The following is a 17,911-nucleotide window of genomic DNA, read 5'->3' as shown; positions in this document are numbered from 1 at the left end:
CCCCAATTTGAGTAGGGCTGGCTTTTCAAACAGATGAAGTAGGTGGCTGCATATGAGTCTTCCTGCCAAAAACCCTTTTCTCCAACATACAGTCATAAAGTATAAAATTCAACCACTAGAAATTTATTACTTTGAGTCGAGACTTAAGTGTTTTAAAACACAAATTCTCAAAATGTCCTGTGAATCAAGGTATCACCTTAGTAAGACTTAGCATGTTGTTGTTGTTAGGTGCCATCAAGTTGGTTCTGACTCAAAGTGATCCTGTGTCAACAGAACAAAACACTGCCTGGCCCTGCGCCATCTTCACAGTCGTTACTGTGCCTGAGCCCATGAGTGAAGCCACTGTGTCAGTCCATCTTGTTGAGGAACTTCCTCTTTTTTTGCTTACCCGCAACTTTATACCATGCGTGATGTCCTTCTCCAGGGACTGGTCCTTCCTGGTAACGTGTTCACAGTATGTGAGATAAAGTCTCGCCATCCCCGTGTCTGGGGACCATTCTGGCTGTACTTCTTCCAAGACAGATTTTGCTTTTCTGGCAGTCCATGGTATATTCTGGAGCCCTGGTGATGCAGTGGTTGAGAGCTATGGCTGCTAACCAAAAGGTCAGCAGTTTGAATCCACCAGCTGCTCCTTGGAAATTCTATGGGGCAGGTCTGCTCTGTCTATAGGGTCACTGTGAGTTGGAATCTAAACTACACCAATGGTTTTTTTTTTTTAATGGTATATTCAGTATTCTTTGCCGACACCATAATTTGAAGGAATCAATTCTCCTTCATTCTTATTCAGTGTCCAGCTTTTGCATGCATATGGGGCAATTGAAAATACCATGGCTTAGGTCAGGTGCACCTTAGTCCTCAAAGTGACATCTTTGCTTTTTAACACCTTAAAGAGGTCTTTTGCAGCAGATTTGCCCAGTACAATACATCATGTTTGATTTCTTGACTGCTGCTTCCATGGGCATTGACTGTGGAGCCAAGTAAAATGAAATCCTTGACAACTTCAGTCTTTTCTCCATTAATCATGATGTTGCTTATTGGTCCAGTTGTGAGGATTTTTGTTGCCTTTATGTTGAAGTGTAATCCATACTGAAGGCTATGATCTTTGATCTTCATCAGTAAGTGCTTCAAATCCTCTTCACTTTCATCAAGCATGGTTGTGTCATCTGTATAACGGAGGTTGTTAATGAGCCTTCCTCCAGTCCTGATGCCCTGTTCTTCATATAGTCCAGCTTCTTGGATTGTTTGCTCTGCATGCAGATCCAGTAAGTATGGTGAAAGGATACAACCCTGACACGCACCGTTCCTGACTTTAAACTATGCATTACTTCCTTGTTCTGTTAGAATGACTGCCTCTTGCTCTATGTACAGGTTCCTCACGAGCACAATTAACTGTTCTGGAATTCCCATTCTTCACAGTGTTATCCATAATTTGTTATGATCCACACAGTCAAATGCCTTTGCATAGTCAATAAAACAGAGGTAAACATCTTTCTGGTATTCTTTGCTTTCAGCCAAGATCCATCTGACATCAGCAACATATCCCCCATTCCACATCCTCTTCTGAATCCAGCTTGAATTTCTGGCGGTTCCCTGTCGATGTACTGCTGCAGCTGTTTTCAAATTATCTTCAGGATAATTTTACTTGTGTGTGATATTCATGATATTGTTTGATAATTGCCACATTCTGTTGGATCACCGTTTTTGGACTAGGCATGTATATGAATCTCTTCAGTCAGTTTGCCAAGTAACTGTCTTTCAAATTTCTTGGCATAGAAGAGTGAGTGCTGCCAGCGTTGCATCCATTTGTAGAAACATCTCAACTGGTATTCTGTCAATTCCTGGAGCCTTGATTTTTGCCAGTGCCTTCGGTGCAACTTGGACTTCTTCCTTCAGTACCATTGGTTCTTGGTCATATGCTACCTCCTGAAATGGTTGAATGTCGACCAGTTCTTTTTAGTACAGTGACTCTGTGTATTCCTTCCATCTTCTTTTGATGCTTCCTAAATCCTTCAATTTTTTACCCATAGAATCCTTCAGTATTACAACTCAAGGCTTGATTTTTTTTCTTTGGTTCTCTCAGCTTGAGAAATACCAAGTATGCTCTTCCCTTTTGGGTTTCTAACTCCAAGTCTTTGCACCTATCATTGTAGTATTTGACTTTGTCTTCTCGAGGTGCCCTTTGAAATCTTCTGTTCAGGTCTTTTACTTCATCATTTCTTCCATTTGCTTTAGCTACTGTACATTCAAGAGAAAATTTCAGAGTCTCTTCTGACATCAATTATAGTCTTTTTTCTGTCTGTTTAATGACCTTTTGCTTTCTTCATGTATGATGTCCTTGAGGTCATACCACAACTCGTCTGGTCTTCCATCATTAGTGTTCAATTCGTCAAATCTGTTCTTGAGATGGTATCTAAATTCAGGGTGGATATACTCAGGATCATACTTTGGCTCTAGTGAACTTGTTTTAATTTTCTCCAGCTTCAATTTGAAAACTTGACATATTAGCAATTCGCATAAGAAATGCCAGTGGGAAGGGGATATCCTAACACAGGAGAGTGTGTGTGCAGGAGGGGAGCAGGAGGAGTGGGGAGCCTTGACCTGGTAGAAAAGTCTGTCTGAAAAGGCAGTCAGAGGCCCCTGAGTCCTGAAGGAGTAGAGGAGGGAAGTGCTAGTAGAGTGGACAGTGGAGGAAATGGGAGGCCTAGAAAAGAAACAATGGCCACTTCCATGAGCTGGAATTCAGCCCTGGTTGGGAATCATGCCAGGAAGTCAGGAGTCTTTCTCAGGCCTTTCCTATCTTCCCCTTCTTTTTCCACTGTAGGCTTGGGTTGCCAACTATGAGAGACCCCGAATGAATGCCAACTCCCTCCTGGCCAGCCCCACGGGCCTCAGCCCCTACCTGCGCTTCGGTTGCCTCTCCTGCCGCCTGTTTTACTACCGCCTGTGGGAGCTGTATAAGAAGGTGAGGGCGGAGTGATGGCAGCACGCCCCTGCTCTCAGTTGCACCTAGAGGGCCAGGGCCTTCTGGGCTAGTCAGTCACCCTGAAAAAGCCCTGGGAATGGGAGGGGCTGGGCTGTGCATCCTAGAGGGTTTAAATGGGCATCTAGCCTGGAGGAGGTATGAAGAGCCCCTGTCCAAGAGGTGGCAGAGCCAAGCACATCCTGTAGAGCAGAAGGACAGGCAGAAAAGCAGACCGCTGGGTGTGACCCTAGAGGTGGCAGGTCTGCTGGCTGCAGGTGGATGGGGGCAAAGTACTCAGGGTGGGAGGCAGGAAGGGTGAGTCTAGAGCCAGGCCTAGGCCGAGAAGCACAGCCACCCTCTAGGGGGCTGCACCAGAGCATTAAAAGCACAGTCCAGGAGCAGCTGTTGCCCGTCGGCGATGGAGGAAACACTCAGAGGGGCTGCATGCGGCCTAAGAGGCAAATAACCCTGTGTTCCCACATCCCCAAAGGAGAGAGGACAGCCTGTTCACAGTCATCAGATCATCCTTGTGTCTACAGTCTGTAATGTAATTTCCTCATCCATGCCAGCATCAGGATTTTGTGCCAACATCAGCATGGGGTGGCTTTGCCACTTTGGTGGGTCATCTTGTAATGTTAAGAAAATCATTATTTACATGGAGGCCTGATCTTTTCGTTCCCTCACACCCCCAGATTCAGGCTGTTGTATATAACTTACCTAATCAGAATCTAGACTGAGCATATTTTATGCCTGCTGATGGGAAACTTCCTTTTGACTTTCTAGGAAGTGGAGCCAGACAGGGAGCCGTGAGGACTAGGATCATGGCCCAGTCTTGCGGCATCTGGTTCCTAACGCAGAATCCTGCTGGGATATCCCTTTCTACTGCTTGACTCTCTCCAGCCACCTTACTCCTCAGGGCAGTAGCACAGCCAGGGACTGGGTCATTGCCAAGGAGGGGTTTAATCTGCAGGCATACAGTGCTGCTGCTGCTTCGAGGGGTAGTCCTTCCATGTGTTTAGGGGATTTAGAGCCACCAAGTTTGTGGTGGCTCCGGATTTCTCTGTGGGAGAGGCCTGAGCAATGCGTACCGAGAGCCGGTCAGGTGTTTGTAACCACGTGCTCCCCCCGCCCCTCAGGTGAAGCGGAACAGCACACCCCCTCTCTCCCTATTTGGGCAACTCCTGTGGCGAGAGTTCTTCTACACGGCAGCCACCAACAACCCCAGGTTTGACCGCATGGAGGGGAACCCCATCTGCATCCAGATCCCCTGGGACCGCAACCCAGAGGCCCTGGCCAAGTGGGCCGAGGGCAAAACAGGCTTTCCTTGGATCGACGCCATCATGACCCAACTGAGGCAGGAGGGCTGGATCCACCATCTGGCCCGGCACGCCGTGGCCTGCTTCCTTACCCGTGGGGACCTCTGGGTCAGCTGGGAGAGCGGGGTCCGGGTGAGTGCCCTCGCAGCGGGAAGCAGCCTGTCCCCTCTGGTCAGGCCCAGCAAAGGGCAGCCCTCTTCCAGGTTGGGGGATGGGCTGGGATCCTGGGTCCAGGAGATTCCCTCCAAACCCTGCTTGGCATGCCATCAGCAGAGAGCTTTTGGCTTTTCTCCACTGGGGACTGCGGTTACTTGGAAACCACTGTGGCCATAAGTCCCCAAGGAGGCTGATTCCCCACCCGCCCCCTCCAGGTATTTGACGAGCTGCTTCTGGATGCAGACTTCAGCGTGAACGCGGGCAGCTGGATGTGGCTGTCCTGCAGTGCTTTCTTCCAGCAGTTCTTCCACTGCTACTGCCCTGTGGGCTTTGGCCGTCGCACGGACCCCAGCGGAGACTACATCAGGTAAGGGTGCAGACCAGACACTCTGGCTTCTGACCCTGCAGCCTTCTTCTCGGGTGGGAGACCCTTGGCCCATTGAAGGTGGGTCCAAGTGTGGTGACGGGTCGTCCGGTATGTATCTTTCAGGCGATACCTGCCCAAACTGAAAGGGTTCCCCTCTCGCTACATCTACGAGCCCTGGAATGCCCCCGAGTCAATTCAGAAGGCAGCCAAGTGCATCATTGGTGTGGACTACCCACGGCCCATCGTCAACCATGCTGAGACCAGCCGGCTCAACATTGAGCGAATGAAGCAGATCTACCAGCAGCTGTCCCGCTACCGGGGACTCTGTAAGCAGCCTCTACTCCCCACCCCACCCCACCCCACCCCACCCCACCCCACCCCACCCCACCCCACCCCCTAGCTCCCTGAAGGGGAGGACACCTGTGAGCTCCGAGAGGGGCAAGTGGGGATTTCCAGACATTTGCAGATGGAGGCTGAGTGCTGTCTTCCAGGCTATTAAGTAGACCCGACTTCCCAGGGTCTACAGGCTGGGCCTCCCTGAGCAGTTGTGGGGTGATGAGAAGAGATGGCTTCTCAGTGTCATGGGCCAACCCCTTCTCCCTAATCTCCTGCCCTGTGGCCCTCTGCAGTCCTGTCCAGTTATATTCTGACTGCTCCCTTGCCTCTCTCCCAGGTCTCCTGGCATCTGTCCCTTCCTGTGTGGAAGACCTCAGCAGCCCTGTGGCTGAGCCCAGCTCAAGCCAGGCTGGGAGCTCGAACAGTGCAGGTGAGTGCCAGTTGGCCTCTCCATAGCTTGTGCGCCTCCCAGAGCATAGTGAAGCGTCTCTAGTTCAGTCACTGTGGGCTGAGGATAGAAGCCAAAACAAGTCCTGTCCCTCATGGGGCTTAGATTCCACGTGGGGGAGACAGGGACCAAGGAAGATGATTTCATGCCAAGGACTTTGGGGAGAAATAAAATTGAGTGGTTTGATAGAGGGTGACTAGGGAAGGAAGAAGTGGTTACTTTGGGCTACTGTAGATTGGAGTAGTCGGGAACACCTGCCTGAGCAGAGAATGAGCAGGAGATAGACCTTCCACAAACTGGAGGAAGAACATTCTAAGCAACAGGAATAACAAGAAAAAAAGCCAGAGACAAGCACTAGCTTACCCTATTCAAGGAAATGAAGGAGGCCAGTGTGGCTAGACTGTCCTGAGGGAGGAGCTGGGACGGGTGAGGCTGAGATGAAGGCAGGAGGAGGATGGGCCAGGGCTCAGCGCCCTGGGGAGGATTAGGATCCTGTCATCATGCCCTGAGAAGTAGTAAGGTGGTCGGCAGGGTGGGTCATGATCTGATTTATGTCACTCTGCCTTCCATGTAGGGAGTGAGCACAGGGAGGCTAGGAGGAGGCTGCTGTCATTGTCCAGGCAAGCGACGGCAGCGGGGCCGGGTTGATGGCAGGAAAGAGAAAAGGAGGCAGATTTGCTGTATCCTTAACACCCTCCAGCTTTGGGAGGAAGGCTGATAATGTGAGACTGCCAGAACTCCCAGACTTCTTCCTGTTTGCCCAGCCAGCCTGGGTCTGGGTGAGGCTGTGCACGTTCTGCTCTGGGGCCAATTACAGGGTTGCAGAGGAAGTCCCTCATCTTAGAAAGAGCAGGGACAGCAGACGGGCCAAGTCAGGCTCTGGCCTAGGGCCTGTGAGATTTAGGGGCCAAAAGCTGGCCCTGCTGCCAGCAGGTTTGGTCCTCCTCTTTGCAGGCACTTCTACGCAAGGTCACTGCTGAAGGAAGGCCGAGGGGCCAGTCGGGAGCACTGTGTGGTATCCCATAAGTGAGCAGGCCCCCTGCCCCTGCTAAAGCACTGCCCTTGCATAGTCTGTGTGACACTTTGACACACTTCCCTACAGGCCCAAGACCACTACCCAGTGGCCCAACATCCCCCAAACGCAAGCTGGAAGCAGCTGAGGAGCCACCTGGTGAAGAACTCAGCAAACGGGCCAGGGTGGCCAAGTTGCCCGGCCCAGAGCTGCCGAGCAAGGATGTCTGAGAGTGAGTCCCAGCAGCTTCAAGGTGGGAGAGAGGGAGGGGGTTGGTTGTGGAAACTTCTGCCCTCCCACCTAAAGGTTGTTGTTGTTAGTTGGCGTTGAGTTGATTCCAGCTCATGGTGACACCATGTGTGCAGAGTAGAACTGCTCCGTAGGGTTTTCAAGGCCGTGACCTTTTGAAAGCAGATCACCTGGGCTGTGTTTCCAGGCATCTCTCTTGAACCACCGACTTTTTTTTTTTTTTTTTTTTTTATTGTGGTTTAAGTGAAAGTTTACAAATCAAGTCAGTCTCTCATACAAAAATTTGTATACACCTAGCTGTATATTCCTAGTTGCTCTCCACCTAATGAGACAGCACACTCAGCACACTCCCTCTCTCCACCCTCTACTTTCATGTCCGTTCAGCCAGCTTCTGACCTCATCTGCCCTCTCACCTCCCCTCCAGACAGGAGCTGACCGCATAGTCTCATGTGTCTACTTGATCCAAGAATCTGACTCCTCACCAATATCATTTTCTATCCTATAGTCCAGTCCAATCCCTGTCTGAAGAGTTGGCTTTGGGAATGGTTCCTGTCTTGGGCTAACAGAAGGTCTGGGGACCATGACCTCTGGGATCCTTCTAGTCTCAGTAAGACCGTTAATTCTGGTCTTTTTACAAGAAATTTAGGCCTGCATCCCACTGCTTTCCTGCTCCCTCAGGGGTTCTCTGTTGTGTTCCCTGTTAGGGCAGTCATCAGTTGTAGCTGGGCACCATCTAGTTCTTCTGGTCTCAGACTGATGTAGTGTCTGATTTATGTGGCCCTTTCTGTCTCTTGGGCTCATAATTACCTTGTGTCTTTGGTTTTCTTCATTCTCCTTTGCTTTTGGTGGGTTGAGACCAATTGATGCATCTTAGATGGCTGCTTGCTAGCGTTTAAGACCTCAGACGCCACTCTCCAAAGTGGGATGCAAAATATTTTCTTAATAGATTTTATTATGCCAATTGACTTAGATGTCCCCTGAAACCATGGTCTCCAACCCCCACCCCCCCTCCACCCCACTACGCTGGCCTTCGAAGTGTTAAGGTTATTCAGGAAACTTCCTTGCTTTTGGTTTAGTCCGGTTGTCCTGACCTCTCCTGTATTGTGTGTTATCTTTCTCTTTACCTAAAATAGTTCTTGTCTACCATCTAATTAGTGAATACCCTCCCTCCCTCCCTCCCCACTCTCGTAACCATCAAAGAATATTTTCTTCTCTGTTTAAACTATTTCTCAAGTTCTTATAATTGTGGTCCCGTACAATATTTGTCCTTTTGCAACTGACTAATTTCACTCAGCATAATGGCTTCCAGATTCTTCCATGTTAGGAAATGTTTCACAGATTCATCGTTGTCGAGCCACCAACTTTTTGACTAGTAGTCGAGTGCTTAACTGTTTGTGGCACCCAGGAAGCCTTACCTAAAGATTAAGATACAGGAAACTACATGAAAACCTGGTGGGGGGCCAGTTCCACTCTGTCCTGTAGGATCACTGTGAGTCAGAATTGACTTGATGGGAGTGGGTTTTGGTTTAGTAAAGCTGGTATCATCCATCATTCTCCATATTGTCCTCGAGCTTAACAAGGAGGTCTGGCTCCAGGCTTTTAACACAGTGGTTTAGTGCAGAGGTCAGCAAACTTTTTCTATAGAAGGCCCAACCACATAGGAAATATTTTAGGCTTTATTGGCCGTAAGGTCTCTGTCACACTGTCCAACTCTGCCACTGTGGCATGTATTGAATGCATTATAGAGAACGTGTAAACAAATGGGCATGGCTGTGTTCCAATAAAACTTTAGTTATGTACACTGAAAAAAAACTGGTTGGGACCACAGGACTTTGAGAATCTCAACTCTAAGGTTCCATCCTTCTGACTTCTGTACTCTCTAAAATACAAAAAAGGTACATCTCTTTCCTTTCTTTGCCAGCTAGAGAATCGTTCCCCCCCTCCTTTTTGTGGCTCTTTCTGCCTTTCAAAATGAGTCAGATCCAACGAAAAGAATGAGACCCAAATGTGGAGCTGTGGGAGAAATGGCCTCATGGCTGCATCTGAGGATGCTCCAAGCCCCTTGATTCTCCCCAGCAGGCTGTGTTCTGCAGGCCGACCAGTGGAGGGCAGCACTTACCCTTCTGCAGACAGGGTACACTGCGGCTCACTCAGACCAGCCCCACCTAGCGGATGTTGCAAGTTCAGCCCCACTTAAGGGCCGCTAGACTCTGTGCTGCTCTGTCAGCTCTCAGCCTTCTTAGGAGCCTCCTGAATGGTGTGAAAAACTGGCTCCTCCTTCCCCAGAGAAGGAAGGGCTTTGATGCCTTTCTTTGGGAAATGTACATTAATATCTGCTCTGAGGAAACCCTGGTGGCGTAGTGGTTAAGAGCTACAGCTGCTAACCAAAAGGTTGGCAGTTCCAATCCATCAGGCACTCCTTGGAAACCCTATGGGCAGTTCTACTCTGTCCTGTAGGGTCACTATGAGTCAAAATCGACTCAACGACAATGGGTTTGGTTTTTGTTTGGTCTGCTGTGAGCATCATCTCGGGCTGTTTTTTTTTTTTTTTTTTAACTTTTATTGAGCTTCAAGTGAACGTTTACAAGTCAAGTCAGTCTGTCACATATAAGTTTACATACATCTTACTCCGTACTCCCACTTGCTCTCCCCCTAATGAGTCAGCCCTTCCAGTCTCTCCTTTTGTGACAATTTTGCCAGCTTCCCACTCTCTCTATTCTCCCATCCCCCCTCCAGACATGAGATGCCAACACAATCTCAAGTGTCCACCTGATATAATTAGCTCACTCTTCATCAGCATCTCTCTCCCACCCACTGTCCAGTTCCTTTCATGTCTGATGAGTTGTCTTCGGGAATGGTTCCTGTCCTGTGCCAACAGAAGGTCTGGGGACCATGGCCGCCAGGATTTCTCTAGTCTCAGTCAGACCATTAAGTATGGTCTTTTTATGAGAATTTGGGGTCTGCATCCCTCTGATCTCCTGCTCCCTCAGGGGTTCTCTGTTGTGCTCCCTGTCAGGGCAATCATCGATTGTGGCCGGGCACCAACTAGTTCTTCTGGTCTCAGGATGATGTAGGTCTCTAGTTCATGTGGCCCTTTCTGTCTCTTGGGCTCTTAGTTGTCGTGTGACCTTGGTGTTCTTCATTCTCCTTTGCTCCAGGTGGGTTGAGACCAATTGATGCATCTTAGATGGCCGCTTGTTATCATTTAAGACCCCAGACGCCACATTTCAAAGTGGGATGCAGAATGTTTTCATAATAGAATTATTTTGCCAATTGACTTAGAAGTCCTCTTAAACCATGGTCCCCAAACCCCGGGCCTTGCTCCATCGGGCTGTTTTTGAGTCGTGTCTGCATCATTAGATTGGAGAGCAGTTTTCTCAGTGGAGCAATTGATTCTCTTTTTCCCAGATCCCTCTCACTTTGGAGCCAGGGCTGGGGCCATCTCTTTTGTGTGTCTGAACTTTTATGCCCAGTAAGATGGTGACTGTTGGATGCTTGTGCCCTTTGACGAGCCTTTTGGTCACAGACATTGCTGACAGTCAAGTTCATGCTGTCTTGTTTCTGGGAGCACTGACAAGCTTCTATACTGTGCAGACTTAATCATCTCTTAGCTCTGTGACACTAAGCAAGGTTCTTTCTGTATTACACATCTAGAACTCACCAGGCTGATACTCTGGTTTTCAGGTGGGAAGACTGATGAACAGAAAGGTTAAATGTTTGAGTCAAGGTTGATCAGTGAGCTAGTGGCATCTAACTCAGCATGAAATTGTTGCCAGCAGGTATATGAGGAAGGAAATGCATAAGGCATCCACAAGGATTTAACAGTCTGATTAGGAGAAGATGACAAATAACCTGTAATTCCTAGACAGTACAAGCTTATCAAAAGGCAGCTCTCGGTGGGCTGGAGTGCTTCAGATGCCTGACGGACGCTTACACTAAAAGGTGAATTGCTTTTAGGTCGTGAGGAGACAAGGAGAACTGCTCAATAGTTACATCCGTAGTAGTTACAAGCATACAGATCTTGTACAAATTATTTAACTGCTCCAAGACTCAGTTTCCTCATTTATAAACTAGACAGCACTTACCCTTCAGCCGAAATGGTTGCCACTGGGAATGTGTGGAGCTACTAATAATTGAAACCTGACTATTGTGGCTTAAACAAATGGAGATTTCTTTTTCTTTTTTTTTAACAAGAAGCCCGGAGGTACGTGTTGCCGGTTTTGGTTTGGTGACTCGACAGTGTCAGAGTGAATATTTCCGAGAGTCTCTTGGCCTTTTCTTCATGGTTGCAAGGTGGCTGCCACAGCTGTAGCCATCAATTCCTTATTCATTGCAGGAAAGAGAAGGAAGAACAGTGGCAGCTGTACTCATTCACTCAGTAAACATACATCAGTGTCCACGATTTGCCAGACATTGCCTAGGCCTTGGGGATATGGTTGTGAGCAAGGCTGACAAAGTCCCTTCCTTTGGAGTGCATCTTAGTGGGAGGAGACACGGTAAACAAATAAAGAGATATATATGTCCAGAGGCTATAAGTCCTATAAAGAAAATATAAAGTTTGGTAAGAAGATAGAAACAAAAGTTGGGGCACAGTGGAGGTTGTGATTTTATGTGCTAAGTGTTGCCTGGAAGGCCTCTTTCCTTTTATCAAAATAAAAGCTTTCCCAGAACACCCCCCCCCCACCCCGCCTTTCACTCAGGTCTCATTAGCCAGAACTGAGTCACAAATTCAAGCGCAAGATAGGAAGTGGGAATCAGAATTGTCAGGACTGGCTTAGACCAGTGCTTCTCCAACCTTCGGGGGCATCAGAATCCCCTGGAGGATTTAAGCCACAGATAGCTAGACCCCACCCCAGCATTTCTGATTTGATAAGGCAGGGTTAGGGCCCAATAATCTGATTTTTTAACAAATTCCCAGGGGTTGCATTTGCTGCTGGTCCAGGGACCACACTTTGAGAGTCACTGACTTAGGCCAGTCACATTCTGTTGTCTGGGCCAGGCCCACAGCCCCCTGAACAAATTTAGGTTCTGTTGTCTCAGAATTGTGGGTCCTGGCAGACAGCTAACAGTGTCTGCAGAATATGCCCGGCACTTTGCCCAGTGCCTGGCTCATGATAAGTACTCAGTAAGTGGCAGCTATGATTATTATGGGTATTGTTGTAATTATTATTTTAGAAGAACATAAGATTATAGTTGAGTCTGACCAGGGAAGGTCTAAATGTCAGGCAGATGCGTCCTCTGGTGAACTCAGAGGGAGCTAAGGGGCGTTGTGGAACAGGAGGGTGATGTGATGGAACTGGCATTTTGGGAGGATTAACCAGGCGTTGGTCTGGCCCCGGAGAGGAAGCAGGAGAGCCAGCTGAGAGGCTGTAGCAGTGATCCCAAGTGAAGGCATTACGAGGGTGCTGAGATTGACGCCTGTCGCCTGCCTGCCTTGCAGTCCAGGAAATTGTCCATCAGCATACTGGGATTTGAAGGACTCGTTCTCAGAGGTTTACTGTACCCTTGTGCTGATGGTTTTTGGGTGCCACTGAATCAATTCCAACCCACAGCAACCTTGTGACAGAGTAGAACTGCCCCATAGGGTTTTCTGGGCTGCAGTCTTTATGGAAGCAGATCGTCAGGTCTTTCTCCCGCATAGCCGCTGGTGGGTTCAAACCACCAACCACGTAACCGTTTTCGCCATCAGGGCTCGTTTTACTATGTTCTTAGTTGCTGCCTGATTGGGCAGTTAGGCCAGGCTAGGCTGTGGAGGTTGGAGGTGGGGGCCAGGAGGGCAGAGGACGTGGACAGGTTCATCACTTCCCTCCGAGGCAGACTGGGGAAGAACACCGTGTTTAGAAACCCTGAGAGGAAAGAGTGCACTTGGGTCTCACTGTGCCCTATGGTGACATCTGGGCCTGAAGATGTTTAGCATCCTCATTGTAAAAACGTGATAATAGCGTCTTGTCACCTGCCTTACCCACCAACATACATGTTGGGGAAAGAAAATGAAAAGCATATGTGAAACATCTTTGAATAATTGAAACGTCCCCACAGATGCAGTCCCTCTGTCACCTTGCATGTGCTCCTCAGGCAGCTCTGATAGGGTTGTTGTCACTTCAGTCAGAGCCAGGACTGCAAAGCTGTGGCCACATGGCCCAAGTTGATCAGGCATCATACTGAGTGCCAGGAGACTTGCCCCTTTCTTTCCTGCTCCTGGCATTTTTTGGGCTGGATACACAACCTCTGTGAGATGCCTTCCATGTCAAGGAGCCCTGGTGGAGCAATGGTTAAACGCTCAGCTGCTAACGAGAAGGTCAGCAGTTCGAATCCACCAGCAGCTCCTTGGAAACCCTGCAGGGCAGTTCTGCTCTGTCCTATAGGATTGCTATGAGTCGGAATCAACTCAACAGCAGTGGGTTTGGGGTTTTTCTGGTTTTCAGTGTAAAGTACGAATAGTCATCGATTAGGAGCCTGAGGGCTCCCTCCTGGACCTTGTGAGATCTGTTTAGCTCTGAGCTCTCTACTTCAGGATCCTCTTCTTTCTAATGCCTCTGGCCTTGGCAGTCCACAGGGCAGACAACCATTTACAATTTAAACTGATCGTGTAGAAAACCAGGCCCTGCTGTAGGTAGGTTCCGCGCTTGCCTCAAGCCTACACTTGCTGCCTGTTTTGCGTTGTTCTGTTCTGCAGTATTCACTAAACTGAAAAACAAGCCAGCCCCCAAATGGCTATTGTTCCAGCTGCTTCCCCATAATCCCCAAAACTGCTGACGGCTCAGGATTCCATTAGCCTTGAATTGTTTACAGATTTTTCTCATTGGTCCAATTATTTTACCATAGGAGAACAGCTCACGTGTCCCATTCGCCCTTTGGCTGGTACACAGTGATCTGTTGAGAACAGCCCCATTGATACAAAAGGTCCATGGGCGAGGTTTGCCTCTTCCCCTCTCCCACTTTTCGTTCCCTAGAGCTTTGCTAGCCATAGGACTTTATCATGTAAAAGCTGATTTCTGGAATCTCTTTATTGTCTTTTTGACACTTGTCTAATTGTATATGTCCTCATTACATGAAATAATATAGAGAAAGACACTGGGCAGACTGTAAAATGCTACACAGCCATCAGAAGAGAAGGCACCGTGGCACTCAGAAAGAGCCTGGTCTTTGCACTCAGCCCAGTGTCTGAATCCCACTTCGGCCACTTTGGCGGTGAGACTTTGCACAAGTTGCCGCACCTCTCTGCTTCTCACTTCCTGACCTGAGAATGAGAAGCTGGACTCAGTGTCCCTCACACTTGCCCTGGCACTTAGTAAGTGTTGTTGAATGATTGGCATCCCTTCCACTTTTCTATGCGATTTTTGTGGGGCAAGATGCGGTCAACATGAGGAATTGGACTGAGCTGAGTGCTTCAGCTTTGCACCCTGGCAAGGCCCAGCTGCCTCTCTGTATTCCTAACTCGGGGGCCGGTACCAAATTCTCGAGTCCTTGGACGGTGCAGACGGTTTGGTTGCTAACCGGAAAGGTTGGTGGTTTGAGTCCACCCAGAGGCACCTTGGAACAAAGGCCTGATGATCTACTGAAAAAATCTGCCATTGAAAAACCCTATGGAGCACAATTCTACTTTTTTTTTTTAATCTTAAAACTTTTTTTTAATTGTACTTTAGATAAAGGCTTACAGAACAAACTAGTTTCTTATCAAACAATTAGTACACACATTGTTCTCTGACATTGGTTAACAACCCTACGACATTTCAGCACTTCCCCTTCTTAAACCTGGGTTCTGTATTACCAGTTTTCCTCTTCCGTCCTGCTTTCTAGTCCCTACCCCAGGGCTGGTGCACCGCTTTATTCTTGTTTTGTACCGTGGGGACTGTTCAGTCTTTGGCTGAAGGGTGAACCTCAGGAGTGACCTTATTACTGAGTTTAAAGGGTGTCCAGGGGCCATACTCTCAGGGCTTTTCCAGTCTCTGTCAGGCCAGCAAGCCTGGTCTTCCTTTTTGAGTTAGAATTTTGTTCTCCATTTTTCTCCAGCTCTGTCTGGGACCCTCTATTGTGATCCCTGTCAGAGTAGTCAGCGGTGGTAGCAGGGCAGCATCTCATTGTACTGGCCTCAGTCTGGTGCAGGCCGTGGTAGATGTGGTCCGTTAGTCCTTTGGGCCAATCTTTCCCTTGTATCTTTAGGTTTCTCCATTCTTCCTTGCTCCCAAAGGGGTGAGACCAGTGGAGTATCCTAGATGGCTGCTCACAGGCTTTTAGGACCCCAGACGCTACTCACCAAAGTAGAACGTAGAACATATTCTTTAGAAACTCTGTGATGCTGGTTGAGCTCGATATTCCCCGAGTGATGGTCCCCACAGCCCTCAGCCCAGCATTTCGGTCCCTCAGGGAGTTCGGATGTATCTGTGGAGCCACCGTGGCCCTGCCTCGTACAGGTGCAGAATTCTTCTCTTGACTCATAAATCAGAATTGATTCGGTGGCAACTGGTTTTTGTTTTTTACCAAAGTCTCTGCTTCTCTGAAGCTTTTGGGCACTGTGCCTCGCCCAGTGTAGTAGAGAGAAGAAAACATTTTAGACTGAAGTACAATGGGGTACAGTCTGCCCACAAAGTTCCCCCTAGACATTCATTTGTTGTGGTGTCCTCTGCTGTCGTACATACACACACGTGCCTGTATAATGTGCTTCCTTACACCCAGCCCTCCTGGACTAGGATCGGGAAAAGTATCAACTCAGGGCTTTGGGTTTCTTGGTGGCTTCTAATGGCTGGGAAGGAGTGTGATGGCAGGGGTACCCAGGAGCCCATCCTAACTAATAGCAGGGGCAAAGAGAGAGGCAGTCGTTAACTTATTTCTTGTTCAGCTGCTCTATGTTGCCTGATTAATGACAGGTGAAGGAGTTGGACAGCCAAGAGATTGATCTTTCAGTGCATATTTTATGAGTTCATTTTTCCCTGGGTGCCGCTCCCCCGGCTGCTCTTCCTTCCCTTTAGTGCTCTGTCATCGCTTTCCTGCAAGGCCTTGTTTGATTTCCCCAGGCCCCGTTTCTGCAGACTTAGCCCCAGCTCCAAACAGGAGCACAGGCCAGTGAGTTGTTTGCTGATCAAGCAGATGGAGTCACCAGTTGAGCAGTTTTTGACTAGCTTTGTAGACAAAGACGAGCTGGTTCTTCTAAACCTTGGCTATCAGCATTGGTGTTTTTGAAGGGTTTGGGTTAATCTGCTGCCATCAAGTCGATTTCAACTCATAGCGCCCCTGTAGGACAGAGTAGAAATGCCCCCATAGGATTTCTAAGGTTGATCTTTATGCCCTCGAGTCAATTATGACTCATAATGGCCCTGTAGGACACTATAGAGTTTCCAAGGAGCGTCTGGTGGATTCGAACTGCTGACCTTTTGGCTAGCAGCCGTAGCACTTAACCACTACACCACCAGGGTTTCCAGCCATGGAAGCAGCAATCAAGAAATCAAACAATGCATTGCATTGGGTAAAAAGACCTCTTTAAAGTGTTGAAAAGCAAAGATGTCACCTTGAAGTCTAAGGCGTGCCTGACCTAAGCCGTGGTATTTTCCATCTCATCATATGCATCATATGAATAAGGAAGACCGAAGAAGAACTGACACCTTTGAACTATGGTGTTGGCGAAGAATATTGAATATACCATGGACTGCCAAAAGGACGAACAAATCTGTCTTGGAAGTAGTACAGCCAGAATGCTCCTTAGAAACAAGGATGGCAAGACTGCATCTTACGTACTTTGGACATGTCGTCAGGAGGGATGAGTCCCTGGAGAAGGACATCGTGCTTGGCAGAGTACAGGGTCAGCGGAAAAGAGGAAGACCCTCAACAAGGTAGATTGACACAGTGGCTGCAACAAGGAGCTCAAGCATAACAATGATTATAAGGATGGCATGGGACCAGGTAGTGTTTTGTTCTGTTGTGCGTAGGGTCGCTATGAGTTGGAACCAACTCGATGGTACCTAACAATCCTTATGGAGGAAACCCTGGTTGCATAGTGGTTAAGAGCTATGGCTGCTAACCAAAAGGTGGACAGTTCAAATCCACCAGGCGCTCCTTGGAAACCCTATGGGGCAGTTCCACTCTGTCCTTTAGGATTGCTATGAGTAGGAATCAACTTGACAGCAATGGGTTGGAAGCAAAGTGCCACATCTTTCTCCTGCGGAGTGGCTGGCGGGTTTGAACTGCTGACCTTTTGGTTAGGAGCCGAGCACTTAACCACTGAGTCCTCAGGTTTACTAGGGCTTCTTTAAGGCCAGAATAACCCTTCATGGGCCTGGCCCACAACTAAATCGTGCCTGAATCAGTAGATCTGAATGTTACCGTTACATCCACCCACTGCACCTCACCCCTCTTCTAAGCTAAGGCATTGATTCTTTCTGTGTGTGTGCTGAAAACAGACATAACGAAACCTGCGCCATCTCAGCAATTTCTGTGTGTAGGCACTGATTCTTAACCTTTCTTTGGGTTACACTCACCCCTTTGAGGATCATGAGATGGGTAAAGGATGAAGCCTCTCCCCTGGAAAACCGCACATATTCGCACACATACAAAAATGTCCATAGAACTTCAGGGTCTCGATGAACCCCCTAGACCTACATTGGATGCCCTAAGCGTTTAGGAACCCCAGATTAAGAGCCCTGTTATAAGGAATCTGAAAGCACTCTGTCTCACGATCCCTGAAGGTGGAGAAAATAGAGGAAATGAAGGCGTCAGATAAGGAGGGTCTCAGAGTTATACTGTCTCATCCTGAAATGTTCTGTTTTAGAAAACGAGCCATCATCAATTTGGTTTAACAGTGGGGCAGAGACTCGAATATGGAATGTAGGCACACGGTCAGCATGTTTCAATAAACGATACACACCTTAGTAACAAATATGTTTATTGGTAGTGAAAAAAAATGGCTAAGTTTTATAGTAGAAGCGTGTGGGGGAAAATTGCTGAAAATAACATACATTTGAAAGAATGAGGCACTCAGTACTGACCCATATGGTAACCACTCCTACGCTTGCTCTTTATTTTTCTCAGCTTCTGCATAAAATATCACTGTCCAGGGGAAATCTGCTTCAGA

At 48.2% G+C, this 17,911-nt stretch overlaps 1 protein-coding gene across 1 annotated transcript in view; it reads left to right on the top strand.

Moving 5' to 3' along the window:
* The window catches only part of CRY2 (cryptochrome circadian regulator 2), a 42,804-nt gene that overhangs the window by 18,261 nt on the left and 6,632 nt on the right, over positions 1-17,911 (top strand). The window contains exons 6-11 of the mRNA XM_003412109.4: positions 2,822-2,962; positions 4,099-4,410; positions 4,650-4,801; positions 4,925-5,127; positions 5,475-5,567; positions 6,688-6,829. Coding sequence (XP_003412157.1) covers positions 2,822-2,962; positions 4,099-4,410; positions 4,650-4,801; positions 4,925-5,127; positions 5,475-5,567; positions 6,688-6,827 — 1,041 coding nt within the window. The 3' untranslated portion in view covers positions 6,828-6,829. The remainder of the gene's footprint in view (positions 1-2,821; positions 2,963-4,098; positions 4,411-4,649; positions 4,802-4,924; positions 5,128-5,474; positions 5,568-6,687; positions 6,830-17,911) is intronic.

Source organism: Loxodonta africana, chromosome 7, assembly GCF_030014295.1.
Source record: "Loxodonta africana isolate mLoxAfr1 chromosome 7, mLoxAfr1.hap2, whole genome shotgun sequence".
Taxonomy (NCBI): Eukaryota; Metazoa; Chordata; class Mammalia; order Proboscidea; family Elephantidae; genus Loxodonta; species Loxodonta africana.
This window is presented reverse-complemented; position numbering and strand designations above follow the sequence as displayed.